General features: G+C 60.5%; 1 protein-coding gene across 1 annotated transcript; it reads right to left on the bottom strand.

Moving 5' to 3' along the window:
• Positions 1-620: 620 nt before the first annotated feature.
• Positions 621-15830, bottom strand: TADA2B (transcriptional adaptor 2B). Its single transcript, XM_069594794.2, has 2 exons — positions 15364-15830; positions 621-4199 (listed from the first exon to the last, which is right to left on the bottom strand). The coding sequence occupies exons 1-2, from the start codon at positions 15631-15633 to the stop codon at positions 3186-3188; spliced, it is 1284 nt and encodes a 427-aa protein (XP_069450895.1). The 5' UTR covers positions 15634-15830; the 3' UTR covers positions 621-3185.
• Positions 15831-15908: the final 78 nt, after the last annotated feature.

Genomic DNA, 15908 nt, shown 5'->3' with positions numbered 1-15908 from the left:
GAGGAAACCACGCCGGGAGTCACGCCCGCCTTTACACCACGGCTGTGGGCACGTGGTTTTGCCTCTCTGGATACATCTGTACGCTGAGCGTGAGTAATTGTTGCACTAGTTTCTGTGAGTGTCCCCTCCCATCCCTTTTCAGCTGGAGCTGCACCTGCTAAAAGGTGCTCAACCCAGAGATGGTCTGGCTTAAATGTGAACGTTTTCCCGTTTCACTCATCCACAGTCACACCAACAGGAAAACATTAACTGTGTCCACGCTGCCACCGCAGTTAGAGGCCCGTGGGCTGCACCCAGGCCTGGTTCTCGGGTCTTCAACTGCGGCCTGGATCCGCTGCTCCGTGCAGGTGATGGAGCCGGCGCTGTCTGCACACCACAGGCTTCCGCAGCCTGGCTCCACGGAAGGTCTGGGTGTTTTATTCCTTTCTGGGAAGGAGCGCTGGCCTCAAGGGCTTTTCTGCTTAACGAGAGATCTATCTGAACTCAACAGTTTGGAGGGAAAACAGGCACAAAGTCCAAGAGCCACACTAAGACATGTCACAAGCTGTTCCCCATCCTGATTCTGAGACTGGAAAGCTGCGGCTCCACGGGCAGGTAGTAAAAAGCAATCAGTGACACTGTTTGGTTCTCAACCTGTTTAATGTGTAAAAGGGGGGAAAAAGGCGGTAGGCAGAGTTTCGGTCTGAATACATTCTTGGAATGCTGGCCATCCAGAGTATCATTCTGAACAGCTGATTATCTTCTGTGACTTGAGAGAGTTTCAGTTTTGAAAAGACCTAATTCCGTGGGATCATGGTGACTCATTTATCGTAAGAAATACAGAAATTTAAAGGCTCCGAGCAAACAGCAGGGGCGGGACTAATGCGACAGTAATAGCTGGAGTTGATGGGGCAGGAGGCAACCAATCATAAAATTACTTTTCCCTTGTAACAAAGGGTTCACACTTTTAACATAAATTATACATTCATTATGGTGTTTAAAAACAGTCAAGCCTAAATAAATTCTTCATACCGTCGAGAAGAGACACACACTGACAACCTGCTTAAGCACAGAACTTCTCATTTGACAGCTCTTGGCCAGGGCCACGCACATTTTACAGGGAGATTTTGCTTCTTAAGCTTAGTGAAAGTCTGGCAATCGTTTTGTATAAAAATAAGACAAATTTAAAACCTCACCAAACTAGGAATCTGATGTAGAAAATCGGTTACACCGGAGCAGCTAAAGCCCGCAGTTCTCAGACTTCAGCACGCATCCCAGTGACCTGCAAGGCCCCACCCCGCGTGTCCGAGGCCTGAGGGGGGCCCAAGTCCCTGAAGGGCCACCCGGTTCCCCCAGGGACGCTGCACTGCTGCTCCAGGAACCCTGGCTGAGAACCCTGGAAGGGCATAGCACCGTCTCCGCACTCTCGGCAGCCACGGTTACCCTCGGGAGTGACACCACCGCCCGCTGCTTTACGGTCAGAGAGAGAGGTCCCAGGCTTGCAGTCAGGTCGCGGGGAGTGCTACTCTGCCAGCACGCGATGCAGTTTACAACTAAAGCCATGGACGTGTTTGAGCGTCAGGCACTCAGTCGCGTCCGACTCTTTGCGACTCCGTGGACGGTGGCCCGCCAAGGCTCCTCTGTTCATGGAGGTTCTCCAAGGCAAGAATACCGGAATGGGTTGCCATTCCCTTCTCCAGGAGATCTTCCCAACCCAGGGATTGAACCCAGGTCTCCTGCATTGTAGCTGGGTTCTTTACCATCTGAGTCACCAGGGAAGCCCCCAGTATACTTGAAGTGTGTACTTAATGCTGGAAATCACCCTAGGACAGACAGGATGTGAAAGGAAAAGGCACCATAACTACGCCGTCCTTGGAAATGATAAGGTTTTTGTTTTTTTTTTCTTTTCTCTCTCAAATACCTTCACTTTAATGTAACTTCAAGCCCAAGCATTCTGGGAGGTAAACAGTCTGGTAGCTACGGGGGATGAGAGGCAGGATGTGCCCCAGGACGACTGGAGGAGCACTGGGGTCTAGCCACTCCACTGACTCGACAGCAGGGCCTGGGACAGGAGAGCCCCGGGCCGCTGGAAGACACACGACTCCTCAGGTTCCTGCGCAAAGGCACTGTGCCCATCACGAAAGGGCACCCCTGAGAGCTTCTCTGAACTGGGCTGGGCAGAGCCATGCCAGAGTCTGGCTCAAGACTCTGAGCCACTTCTTCCCAGAGAAGCAGTGCCCAGGCCTCCAGGCCACCAGGGTCCCTCTTGCCTAGCCCAGCGCCTGAGACCACACAAGACAAGACACATGGCCGGTCTCAGAGAAAGAGGGGCTTGCAACTGCGGTGAGAACCCTGGAAGGAGCTGACCCAAAACCCAGAACTCTCAACTCTCGGTGAACTTCATTTAAAATGAGTTCTTCCAAGTAAAACACAAGGCCGAGTTCTAAGCCCAGCAAGAAGCACCCCCAGGGGAGGCCCTGCATTCTGCCAGTCTGCGCTGAGCCCCGCGTCCCCCCTGGCCCGCCGCCCCACCCCCCCAGCAGACACCACGGTGAGCTCCCTCAAAGTGCTATCGCCAGCCATCGTGGGGAAGCTCAGTTTGGCCAAACCGTTCAACACCAGATTCCTCCCGGCGATTCCCTACGGATGCCCGTCCCGCCCTTGCCCAGCCTCTTCTGCCTGGCCCGGCGCCCTCCGCCTAAAGTGCCACCTGCCCGACACCGAGCGCAGCCGCAGCGGGAGCTCAGGTCATGGGGGTGAGCCGGCAGCCAGCAGGGAAGGGCTCCTCTGCCCACCTCACAGTCCTGTACCACTGGGAAGCAACAAAAAAAAGGAAATTTCCCGATCTCTTCATCATATGCTCCACACTGAACATTTAAAGGCAAATGATCACCTTAAAGAACTACGTTTAGGGATTCAGTTAAAATACACACGGGTTTTGTCTTCCCCTTGATCCGACTGTTGCTATTGCTTCTTCAGAGGACAGTAAAAAGAATTGATACCCTAAAAAAAGGACTCGATTTGTTTAAAAAAAAGACCAACAATGCGGGGGGGGGGGGGGGGGGGCGGAAAAGCGTTTCCTCTCCCCCTCCCGCCCACCCGCTTTCGTTTTGGCTCACAAAGCTTTTTTTTCTCTTTGCTGTCGGTGTGGCTCTCGCGCGACCATCCATCCGTCCGTCCGTCCTGGGCGCTCCGGACGGCGGGCTTCAGGAGGCGTCCCTGGATATCCACCCACTCTCGGTGAGGAAGCTCAGGATCCTCTTCTTGAGGACTTTGTCCAGGTAGCTGGGCAGGCGGCTCTTGGAGGGGATGCCCTGGCGCTTCTGCAGGTGGTCCTTGATGATGATGGTCTTCACGGTCACGTAGCGCGCGGGGCTCAGGTTCAGCGAGCTGCACAGCACCTTCTCGCGGTCCGACAGGAGCTCGAAGCCTGGCAGGTGCTCGATGGCCGCGAACTCGCCGTCCCGGCCGTCCTCCTTGCCGCGCTTGGCGCCCCCTGCTGCCGCGGCAGCAGCCGCAGCCGCCTTGTTCTCCTTGCGCTTCTCGCGCTTGTGCCGGGCCGCCTCGTACTCCGCCGACTCTTCCATCTTGGTGATGCCGTTGCGCCGGTAGCGCTGCAGCTCGCGGATCTTCGCGCGCAGCATCTTCTCCTTGTGCATGTTCTCAAACAGGTCATCGAACTCCTTGCACGACATGAACTGGTAGAGCGGCCGCAGCTTGAGCCGCAGCTCCTTCTCCTCCTTGGTGACCTTGCGCCGCGCCGCCCGCTCCTTCTCCTTCTTGTCCTTGCCCAGGAAGGCGGGCACCAGGTTGTAGTCTCGCGCGATGTTCTTGCGCCGCTGCCGCTCACGGAGCTTGCGCACGTACATGTCCACGTGCGCGCGCTTCAGCTCGATCTCCACGTCGTCATCATCGTAGTTGACCGAGAGCCCGCTGATGAGCGTCTCGGCGTCCTGGTCGTACTCGATCTCGTAGTCATCCCGCAGTGGCATGTAGCCCAGCTGCTGCTGCTCGGCCACCGAGATGTCTAGGGGAGGCAAGGGGGTGGTGAGGCTGGGAGAGAGGGGGCCCCCGCTGGGGCAGGTGTGGTCGGTCACCCGGTTGGGGATGGTGTCAGGGATGCAGGCCTTCCCCAAGTTGCCGTGGATGTACATGCTTACGTAATGCTCCATCACTTCCTGGGGGGTCCGGGAAGCGCCGACGTGGGCTGCCATGTCCTCCTGCAGAGACAAGAAGCGTCAGAGGGTCAGGCGCAGGCCAGGCGCGGAGTTCCCTGGGCGCCGCCACCCTGCGGGCGCCGTGCTGTCCGTCCCCCACGGCCACTCTGAATGTGGGAGCTGGGGGGAGGACCTTTGAGGAATCCATGCCCCGAGAAAGTCAGGACCCAGATGGGCGACCAGCCTGGAGCGCAAAGCTGAAAGCCACATCCCAGACCCCAACTCTTCTGGTTCTCTTAAGAGGACAAGCAGAGGCTCCCTGGGGCTCGGGCCGCCCTGCGCGCCAGCAATCAGGCCGGAGTGGGCAGCCAGAGCTCTGGGGTTGGGGCGGGGGGTCCCCACTGGCTCCAGTGACCTCTCCGCTCTTTGAACTAGGAGAACAGATGTGGCCACGGGCCTCTCCACCAGGGAGGAAGCCGGCTTACTGCGCCGCCTGCGTCCCAGCACAAAGGGCTGAGCTCCGTCTCTGATGCCCCGGCCCTGGGCCGGTGTGTTCCTTTCCCGGGTGGCGGTCAGATGACCCGAGAGTCAGGCCACCGCTTCTGCCGGCCCCTGGGGTCCAGCAAGCAGCTGGAGACCGGCCCGGGCTGCAGGCAGAGGTCACGCCTCCAGAAGGGACCCGCTCTGCGCGCACAGGGTTATTAATGGGAGGAAATTGTCCAAGTCCCTCAATCTTTTCCTTCTGCCAAGAGGCCTCTTCCTTAAAGGGAACCGCTAAAGCCACTTGAGAAAGCAGCCGCCTGCAGTGTGCACTCGCTCCCTGCAGCGTGCACTCGCTCCCTGCAGCCACTGCGCCTCGCCGGCCTCACTCCCCCGGCTCTGCCCTCCCGCCCAGAGACGCTCAGCGCCCCGCCCCACGGTCGGGATGGTCCCTGCACCCCCACAGGCCGACCAGAAAACCAGCCGGTCCCCTGGGGGGCTGACCCTACTGACCACCGGGCACAGAGGGGAGGAAGGTGTCAAGAAGCCCTTCAGAGGGACCAGACCGGCGTCTGCCCTGCCAGCCTCTCCCCAGGGGGCGCCGCTCGGGGGAGGGGGGCAGAGAAGGCCACATTGGGACCCACCCTGCCAGGCCACCTCTGTGCACCGTGAGGGGCAGCGGGGATCAGAGCGGAGAGCAGACTGTCTGCTGGAGAAACTACAAGCTTCTTTCTTTAAAAACTTCTCACACCAAGTGTGCAGTTATCCTTTGCCAGGAAACGTTTTGTCCAAAGAAACAGAAGGGAGTCACAACCATCACTACCGTCACCATCTCCCAGGCTGGGCACTCCTGCCTTGGAGCCTGCGGTCCTCACGGTAAAGGAACAGGGGGCGTTGGGGGGCGGTAACGCTCTCCCCCAGCCCAGCCCACCCCAGCCGGGCCCAGGGAGCCCCCGGGACACATGTCCTTCCAGAAGGAAAGGCTGTGCTCGCCAGGGAGCCGGGTGCCACCAGCCTGAGCTGAGCTGCCCACGCTGGGTGGGCGGCCAGGCCGTGGGAGCCGCGCCCTCAGCGTCCAACCCTCGCCAGTGCGGCGCGGCTCAGCGCCGGGGGCCCAGGCCTGGTCCAGTGCGGCCCTGCGGTAGAGCTCTGCCCTCCGAGAGGGCGCTGCCCCCGCGCCCCTCGGATGCCCGGCGATGGGGAGACTCACAGCCCGAGGGCGCAGCGGGAGGCTGGGCAGCGATGCGGCGCCTGAGTGAACCGAGGCAGCCCCGTGACCTGTGCGAGGGCCTCTCCATCAGCTCCCGCCCTGCGGACGGAGCAGGCAGGGGCGTGCAGCCGTCCTCCCGCAAGGCTGCCGGGCCCCTATGAGCCCCCCACGCGAGGCGGCGAGGGCACGTGGGAGACGGCGGTGGCCCGCCTGTGCTCGTCAGACACTCCCTTGGGGCCCGGGCCCCCAGCACGGTGCCCAGGGCACGGAGCGGATGGGTGGGGGTGCTGGGAGGGAGGCCCTCCGCCGTCTGCCTTCTGAGGACTTGGTGCTTTCCGCTGGCTGCAGGCACTGCCTGTTTTGAACACGAAGGACGAGTCCTGAGCATGAGAGAAGCAGGAGGGGGCACCTGGGCCGCCCCCCACCACAGGTGCCCCGCACGCCCGCGCCAGCACTCCTGCGTGCCCCGGAGACACAGGAGGAAGTGTGCACCCGGGGCAGACCCTCACGGGCGGTCTGTGCGGGTGTCACCAACTTCCTGCCTTGAGATGCAAGGCGCTCACGTTCTGAGAGGGGTGCCGGGAAGGGAGGTGGAGGTTCTGTGCATTAGTTTTCCACTTTTTTCAGTAATACTAAAAGGGATTTTTTTTTTTTTAAAGTTAAATCCTGCCTCAATTCTCTGTTTAAACTGGTCTAAGATTTTCATGAAAATTCAGTTCAGTCGCTCAGTCGTTTCCGACTCTCTGTGACCCCATCGACTGCAGCAGGCCAGGCTTCCCTGTCCTTCACCATCTCCCAGAGTTTGCTCAAACTCATGTCCATTGAGTCGGTGATGTCATCCAACCATCTCATCCTCTGTCCTCCCCTTCTCCTCCTGCCTTCAATCTTTCCCAGCATCAGGGTCTTTCCCAGTGAGTTGGTTCTTCGCATCAGGTGGCCAAAGTATTGGAGTTTCAGCTTCAGCATCAGTCCTTCCAATGAATATTCAGGACTGATTTCCTTTAGGACTGACTGGCTGGATCTCCTTGCATCATATAAAAACACAGCGTCCTTAAAAGAGACGACCTCTGTTCCGGGAGGCAGCCCCGCCCCCCGGCCGCGCGCAGGCGCGCTTCCTCGAGGTCCACAGGCCCGTGGCCCACTGCTCCGCGTTTTGCTCCGCAAACGTCCACACTCCTGGGGCCTCCTTCGTGGAGGCGGGCGGCAGGGGATAAGAAGCCGGGCGGTCTCCAGACACAGGCTGGGTTTCTCCAGCCCCGCCAGGCAAGGGGCCGGACGGCCGTGGGCCCTGCGCGGACACCTGTGACCCAGCTCCTCTTCAATTAACATAAGGGGTTTCTGGCTCCACAGGGACCCGGGCAGTGGCTGTTCATGAAGCCACAAAGCAGCGGGGCTGGCGCCTTGTCACCAGGTCCCCAGGACCCCGCATCACCACCTTGGCAGCTGCCTAGGGGGAGGCCGCTACTGGGGGAGATGCCAGCCAGCGACTGCTGAGAATCGACCCTGGGGACCGCCGCGTCAGCTCGGCGCCAGTGAAGAAGGCCCGGGAAAGTCCACAGGAGCCTGACTTCCACAGGCTCTGAGACTGAGGGTCGTGATGGAAGGGGACAGCCAGGCTCTGACCCTAGGAGTCCACAGAGGACACACAGGTTCCCGGAAGCAGTGACGGACACACCCCGACGATGACAGTTCATGCTGGCCGCTGGCCTGGCATCCAGCTCGTCTCATCTCGCGCGTCTCCAGTCCCCATGTGTCAGTGGGTCACACCAGGGAGGGACGGTCCCATCTGTGCCTTACAGCGGCCCGTGATGGCAGGGGGCAGGGTGGGCGGAGGGGAGGTCCTGTCCCTCCCGCGTTCAAGGTCCAGGTTTTTTTGCTTCATCCAGATGGGTAGATGGACAGACAGACAGGCCCGCTGGGAGAGCAAGGAGCAGCCGAAGTGAGTTTTGGGGAGAGACTTGAAGGGAAAGTTCAAGTACAACTGAAACAGAACAAGGCACCCAGCTGTAGCCTGAAGGTAGCCCCTTTCCCACTCCAGCTTGCAGTAACACCCCGGGAAGCAGCCCAAAGTCTGGAGGTTTGTTCTCCTATACACGAACTTAAAGAAAAGAGACTCCCATTTCTAGAACAAGGTGAGGAGAGTTCAATATGCTGCTTCCTGGAGTCCTTTGAAAAATAAAATGCATCTCTGAGATGCTGAACTGGGCCCATGAGGTCACCAAAGGGAAAAGACGGAGGCCAGCCCGCGGTGGGGCTCCTGGTGGGGCTGCCGCGGGGTCTCTCCCTTCCGGCTGAGGCCGCCCCCGCCCTATGACCTGGCCTCTGCCGACAAATGCCAGCTGCCCTCTCTGGGCACAGCCTGGGGCTGGGCCTCGGGCCCGCTCCACGCCCCACCCCTTCACTGCTGAGGGACCTGGACGCGTCAGGGACTATCTTCTCTGCACTTCAGTCTCCAGGTCTGGATTACGGGGATGCTACTGACCGTCACAGGACGGTCCAGTGCTGGGCACGGCTTGGCCTGTGGACGCTGGCTTCGTTATTCCTACTACGAAGCTGTTAGCGTCGCTTCCAGGGCCTGTGTCCACCCAGGTCACCTCCTCCAGGAAGGCGTCCGTGATGCCCAGAGTGAGACTCACATCCTGGCTCAATTACTCACTGCTGTGAGGCGTGTGTCGCCTCCGCTCCTGCTTATGATCTCTAATCGCTCCTCTTAAGTGTTCTGTCGGGATAAAACACATCATCGTGAGCAACCACAGGCGTGTACGGGTTCCCCCTCTCATCCTCCGCACAACGTCCCCTGCCTCCCACATCGGGAGGACCACCTCGGGCGCGGCCACCCCAGGAACACAGGCCAGCTCTCGCCCACCCTGGCACCAGGGGTGCAGCCCACCCACAGGCAGGGCGGTGCCAGCGCTCCCCTTTCCAGACGGACCACCTCATAGGGATGCAGCCGTGGCACCCTCTCTGGCCCCTGGGACTTGTGGGGGACACCGCAGGCCCACTTCTTGCCAGCACAGAGCATCCAGTCCCCCGTCTCTGCGCAAACCGGGGCCTTTATCAGGACGACTCTCTCAATCGCGTCGCGGGGCACCCTTCCCAAGCAGGTCGGTGGGCGGGGCTGCTCTGGGGCACCCTGAAGGGTGCACGTCCTTTTTTGACCAGCCTTGTGTCTGCCTGGGGGGCAGAAGCCAGGAGGCTGGCTTTGTTCCCGAGGCTCCAGGGCCAGGCGCGCTACATTCCCTCAGGGAGATGTGGCTCCCACTTCCTTCTTTCAAGGAAGATGCCTCAAGGGGACAGAAGCAACCAGAGGGCCCACCGCATGGGCAGCTGGGGTAGAGACCTCGGGGGCCAGCCAGGACACTGCAGGGCCTCAGGGGGTGGCAGAAGGAGCCACCTGCGGGGCCAGGAGCACGGGGTCCAAGGCCAAGGAGGGGGCGGTGGGCCCGAAGGACTGAGTGAAGTCAGAGCCGCAGGCCCCGGAAAGCGCTCCAGGCCGGCCGGCCCGCCCCAAGGACCCAACCTGGGCTCTGGACTCGGACCTGGGCCTGCAGCCCCGCTGGCCTCCAGTACGCGCGCGCCCTCCCTGCAGCGAGGACTCCAGCCCAGCACACCCACACAGGGCCCTGGATGTGGCCATTTCCCTCTCCAGCCCGGCCGGTCACCTTTTACAGTGAGGGGAATGGCCCGCCGGCCTCTCGAGGGCTGGGAGGACACCCTGGGCTGGCCGCCTGCACCTCCAGACGCTCCCCCTGCCCTCCAGCCCAACCCGCCCCCAGCATGCACCGCTGGCCGGGTCAAGGCCAGCTGCCACGAGAACTGACCTCAGCCCACCCTCCCAGGCCACTCCAGGTGCGGCCACCACTCCAGTTTGATGGGTCTTTTTTTTTTTTTTTTAAAGCTAGAAAGCTCCATAAGCCTCCCCTCTGTTCCAGGGTCCCCGTCCTCCTCCCTACTCAGAATTCACCAGCTCACACCTGTGAGTGCCCCTCAGGGGGACTAAAGCTTCTCAGGTCAAATCAGGCTATATTTGTGAGAGAGCTTTACGAAGCCCCAGGCCCCACTGCAAAAACCGCATGGCGGGTCCTCCAGAAACACACAGGATTACCTCACAATCCAACAATTCCACCTCCTGGTGTTCACCCGAACTGACAAGGACTTCAGCGCTATCTGGACACCCGTGTTCACCGCAGAAGCATTCCCGACAGCGAGTGCCCATCCACAGACGACTGGATCAACAAAGTGTGGTCCGTCCACACCACGGACTATTTTATTACTCAACCTTAAACACAAAGGAGGTTCTGACGCCTGCTACAACACTGGCCAACCCGGGGCACATTATCCTAAGAAACAAGGCAGGCACAAGAATACAGACATTATGCGAACCCACTGAGGTGAGGTCCTTAGAACAGGTGAGCCCACAGCGACTGCAAGCAGAACAGCAGCTAAGAGAGGCTGTGGGAGACGGAGACAGGGTTAGTGTGTGACGAGGAAGACTTTCTGTTCACCACGAGAGTTCCAGCCAGTGGTGACAGCTGCCCGGCAGCACTGACGTGCTTCGTGCCACGGAGCTGGACACTGACAAATGGTTAAAATGGCAAACTTTACATCATCAGTCAGTTCAGCCACTCAGTCGTGTCTGCCTCTGCGACCCCATGGACTGCAGCCTCCTTGTCCACCACCCACTCTCAGAGCTTGCTCAAATTCATGTCCAGTGAGTCGGTGATGCCATCCAACCATCTCCTCCTCTGTTGTCCCCTTCTCCTCCTGCCTTCAATCTTTCCCAGCATGGGGTATCTTCAAACGAGTCAGATCTTGGCATCAGGTGGCCAAAGTATTGGAGCTTCAGCATCAGTCCTTCCAATGAATATTTAAGCCTGGTTTCCTTTAGGATTGACTGGTTTGATCTCCTTGCAGTCCACTGTATGTCTAATGTATTCATAAAGTATGCATAATGTATACGTGAAGTTTATGTATACAGGGATACATGCATCTAATGTACACACAAAGTGTACACTGTGCACCATAACACATCAAGTATTAGGATACATACTTCACGTATACACTAGATACATGTATCCACATACTTTATATATACATCATGTATACATAATATATACTTTACCACAGTAAAAATATACTTTCTTTTGAACAGTAAAAGTTTTACAAGCCGCAAGCCTTACTCTAGCTGCATCGGTGCTTCTTAAAGTAGGGTCCCTGGCACAGCAGCAGCAGCCCGTGACCCTGTTGGAACTGCAGACTCCCACACCACCCCGGACCTGACTTCAGAAGGGTGGGGTGGCGGGGGTGAACGACAGGATTTGCGCCTAAGGAGCCTCCCAGGGTTTCCTCACTCACTCTGAAAGTCTAAGACCCACTGCTCAGGGGCTTCCTTTCCCTGGAACTCCCGTGGACTCCATGCTCCCTCTGCAGAGCCAAGGGTTCAACCCCAAGCCAAGGAACTAGGGTCCCACAGAGCCCCCCCCCCCAAAACAATAAACGCCCTGCTCTGTATAACCCTCTGAACTCTAGCTGGTTTCTCCACCCAAGCTCTTCCCTGCCCCTCCTTGATGGCGATTAAGACCCCCACTCTCAGGAGGCTCACAGGATGGACCTATCCACTTCCCACCAACACACAGAGGGGCTCCACCATGCTGAGGAAGACAGCCATGCTGAGAACCCACTGCGTCAGAGGCCCTGGACACTCTGTAACCTGCTGTGTCCAGACCTCACCCGGGGACGCTCTGCGTGTAGCATGGGGTCCAACACAAAGCGGGTCCTCAGCGAGTGCCAGATGATGAAGGCACACAGCGCGTCCGCATCACCCAGCCTGCCGGGCCCCACTGTCCTCTACAAGAGGAGAAGCCCTTGTTCAGACGTTCCGCCTGCCTCCGGTAATCAGCCTGAATGTAACGTTCACAGCACAAGGCCTCGCAGAGTCCACAGAGCACTCCACGTCCTTTTTCAACGCGAAATCGAGCTTCGGGGCCAGCGTGAACCCCACCTGCCCCTGGAGTCCTCCTGACCACGGGAGGTAGGGGGGGCCCACGCCTCCTTCAAACTGGTCAATGCTCCAGCAACCGACTGACAAATGTGCGGCGCTGTGGGAAAGTGCAGCTGGCATTCACATCTGTGCTTGCGTCCCCCCCCAGGGTCCGTGTCTTCCAATCCTGAACCTGCACAGTGCCCACCACACAACCAGCTGCCCGGGGCGGGGGGGCTCAAAACCCATGGTGTTGGGACACGGTGAACCCCGCCCACCCTGAGCCCTGTTCTTGTCTCCCGTCACGGGTGTCAGCCCCTCACCCCCGTCCTCTCTGCTGCTCATCCCCAAACCCTCCTGGCCTTGTGGCCGGCGCCTCTCAGCTGGGCCCGGACCCTGGGACAGACTGTGAGCAAATGGTCCAAACTTCAGCAGGGCCTGTCCCCACGGAATCCCCACGACCCCGTGTCCACGAGTGCCACCAGGGAAATCCCAGCGGTCTCACCTGCCTCTCCAGCACTGTCCCCACACCCACCCCCACCCGTGGGGCCCGGTCCCTGTCCCCTAGCCCCGGCCCCCACATTCACCCCCCACCTAGTTAAGACCCGGCTCCAGCCAGGGGCGTGCAGCCCCCCAGCCACAGCAGACGCTGCTGCCGTACCAGGAGGTTAAGCCTGGGCTCTGCACCAGGGCCTTCCATTCTCGGGGTTGCCGCTCTTCAACCAAGAACCAGCCCACAGCCTGCTGAGAGGAGCACGCAGACATGCTTGCAACGCGCCTCCCCTGGAGCCCACACCTGCTGACGGCGGCCTGTGTGGGGCACGCGGCTCAGGGCTGGCGCCTGGACACAGCCTGCAGCTCAGCACCGCAGAGAAGTCTCTGAGGCAGCACAGCGACGCTCAGGGCAAAGGCGCCCCAGAGCAGAGAGGGAGAGATGGGGGAGCCGCACCTCGGCCTGGTCTATGGACCTCCGACCCCAGACCGCAACGCCTGCTGAGCAGGGAGAAGGCCCCGGCTTTGTCTCTGGGAACAGCTGCGCCTGCTGCTGCCCCGATTCGGAGCCTTTCAGCACGCTCTCCAGATGGTTCGTGTGCAAGTTAAATAGCACTGCTTTCAGAGCACCCTCCCTCCCGGCCTCCCTCGGCATACTCTAATACATCTCTTAGTCCCGGGCTTGCTTTTCGAGTATTTTCCGCAGAGCTGCAGGGAGGCAGTGCTGACGGGGGTGCTCGGAGCACAGACTCGGACACCAAACGATTCCGTCCAAACCTGCGGCACAGACCTGCGCTGGGAGGCTCTCACAAGGGACCACGCGAGTTCAGCACAGTGCCTGGCACCCAGCGAGCCTCTCGGTCCACGCCAGCTATTTTTAGCGGCGACTGCAGAGATAGGAGCTGCAAGAATAAAGCGGGGAAGGGAAGTCTCTCTGAAGCACTGATATGGAAGCAGAAAGACCAGACACAAACCATGATTGGGGCGGTGGCGGGGAGTGCTCTCAACAGAAGAAATAACAAATGATCAAAAGGATCCCGGGGTAGGTAGACGCTGAAAGACCTCGCAGGCCCTCAAGTTTCATCTCCATAGAACTGGAAGCTGCTGCAGGCTGACGGGACATGACCTGTCCTCAGAGACAGCTCCAATCCTGCTGCCTGGAATGGGCTGCAGGGCCTGGGGACCAAGCAGAGAGGCCAGTCCGGAGGCTCCAGGAGTGGTCAGGCAAGAGATGGACATCAGCCTGCACTGAGGCTGTGAGAGGAGGCTAGCTTCTGGAGGATTCTGAAGACAGAGCTGCCGCTAAACTGGACCCAGAAGAAGCCCCCGAGAATGGTACCCCATTTGCAGCCCAAGGAGCGGAAGGATCAAGGTGCGAGATCTGGGTCAAGGAGTCCAGGAGATACGCACAGGGACAGGAGGGATGGGTTTGCAACCGGAGGCTGGACCTCAGGACCAGCCCGCCACGACCCTGTAACGCCCGTGAAGGCCAGGCTGAAGCCTTTCCTTCCGGACTCCTTCGAAGGATGAGCACGGAGCAAAGGCTCCATACACATCCACGGGTAGCACTTCAGGACAGTGAGGAGGGTCCCGAGCGTGGCCTCCGTGATGCGGGCACTCAGCTGAGAACCCGAAGCAGGGTCTCTAAGGAGCTCGGAGAGGCTCGAGATTCCAGGGCTGCAGAATGGGCACAGGTCCCCGAAGACTGGCTCCCTTGACCAACAGAATAAAGCTGACTAAATACAGGTTTGGGGATGCGGGCAGAAGTGCAGAACGTCTCCACCACCAAGCCCAGGAAAGGGGCCGGTGGTCGGGCCCCAGCGTCCGTGGGCTCAACCCTACTCCGCCCTTTTAGGCAAGGGACAGAGTATGGGATGGTTCTGGTGGCCTGGGAGGATTCTGGAACAATCCCCCGTGGATGACGAGGGACGGCTGTGCTGCTGGAGAGTGGTTCGAGGAGCTGGGGGACCAGCATGTGGAAGGGTCCGGAAAGATAAGGGAGTGGGCTCCCGTCTCTCCCCCCACACTCCTCACAACGCCTGGAGGTGGCCGCACATCCCTGGTGGTTATGGGCCAAAAGCCAGCCAGACCTTCTCCTCCTAACACAGACGAGAGCCTCCTGCAGAGCGCGAAGAGCACTCCTCAGAAACCCCCTGGAGAAGAGCCACCACGTGTCTCTCGAGAGAGAGCCTGATGTGAATAAGTCCAGTCCAGCTCTGTGTTCTCTCCGATAAACGTCCCCAAAGAAACCTCTTGAGAGAAAGGCAGTGAAGTTGCTCAGTCGTGCCTCTTTGCGACCCATGGACTGTAGCCCGCCGGGCTCCCCTGTCCACGGGGATTCTCCATTTCCCTTCTCCAGGGGACCTTCCCCATCCAGGGATCGAACCCCAGGGTCTACTGCAGGCAGACTCCTTACCAACTGAGCCCCCAGTGGAGAGACCCAAATGCAAAAGGTCAAGTGTGGCCCGGTCCACACGCTCCATGGCAGAACCCACTCAGGGGCACACGAAGCCCAGGGTGTCACGGGGACGCGAGGGTCAACAAGTGCCCAGCAGGGGACACAAGGCCACAAAGTGAGTGGTGGTGGCGGTGAGGATGGCAGGGAGGACCAGGAGCGCCTGCCTGCAGGGCGGAGGGCGTGGAGAGGAGCTCCTCTGGCCTTCAGCACGCTGTCCTCCAGGCGAAACCCACTCCTTCCTGGGGTACCCTACTGCTGTCAAGTCTCAGAGCCGCCTGTGTCCCCCCGACTCCCCTCCCGGGAGTCTGGCCTCGCCCAAGGGGTGTACTCAGCAGACACCAGCAGAGGTCAGCCCAAAAGGCTGGGAAAACTGCCCTGGGGTGGGGGTTGAGGGGCAGCCAGCCGCGGCCCGATTCCCCCCCACCTCCCCGCCCCGCTCCGCTACTTCCTGCTGTGTGACCTTGGGCGGCTGGCTCACCCTCTCTGTGTGCCTGGCCCTGCCCGGGGAGGCGGGCGCGGGCCTCCCCCGCTCCACCGCCCATCGCCACCCCCTGCGCCCTCGAGGCGCCCGCACCCCCGCAGGTGCGCCCGGGGCCCTGCGGCTCACCCAGTTCCCGAAGCCGAACTGCTCGATGGCATCCAGCAGCAGCTGCTCCTCGCGGCTGGTCCAGCCGCCCTCGGCCTCGGGCCCCCAGAGCGTGAAGCGCCCGCCGTCCACCAGCTGGTAGCCGTGGTAGCGGCGGTGGTGGCCGATCTCCGCGCCGGCGGAGAAGCACTCGGGGCACAGCTCGATGTCCTGGCACTCGGTGCAGCGGAAGCGCAGCGGGCTCACCTCGGCCAGGCAGTACACGCAGTACTTCTTGCCGAGCTCCGCCATCTTCCGCCACCGGGGCCCCGCCGCCCCGCGCTCCAGCGAAACCGCCGCGGCCGCCGCCGCCGCGGCCGCCCCGCCCCAGGCGCCCGCTGCAGCCGGCCTGCCGGGCCGCGCGTCCCGCCTCAGCGCGCAGGCGCCCTCGGGCCGGCCCGGCCGCGCACCGCGCAGGCGCCGCCGCGCGGAGGGGGGTGGGAGTGGGGGAGCCCCGGCCCGCCGCTTTGCGCCTGCGCACCCCTACATCCAGTGCCGGCCGCCTCGCCTCAGAGGCCCAGGCGCTC

This window comes from Ovis canadensis, chromosome 6 (genome assembly GCF_042477335.2).
Source record: "Ovis canadensis isolate MfBH-ARS-UI-01 breed Bighorn chromosome 6, ARS-UI_OviCan_v2, whole genome shotgun sequence".
In the NCBI taxonomy this organism is placed as follows: Eukaryota; Metazoa; Chordata; class Mammalia; order Artiodactyla; family Bovidae; genus Ovis; species Ovis canadensis.
The sequence above is the reverse complement of the archived record's forward strand: the minus strand, read 5'-3'. Positions and strand labels throughout refer to the sequence as shown.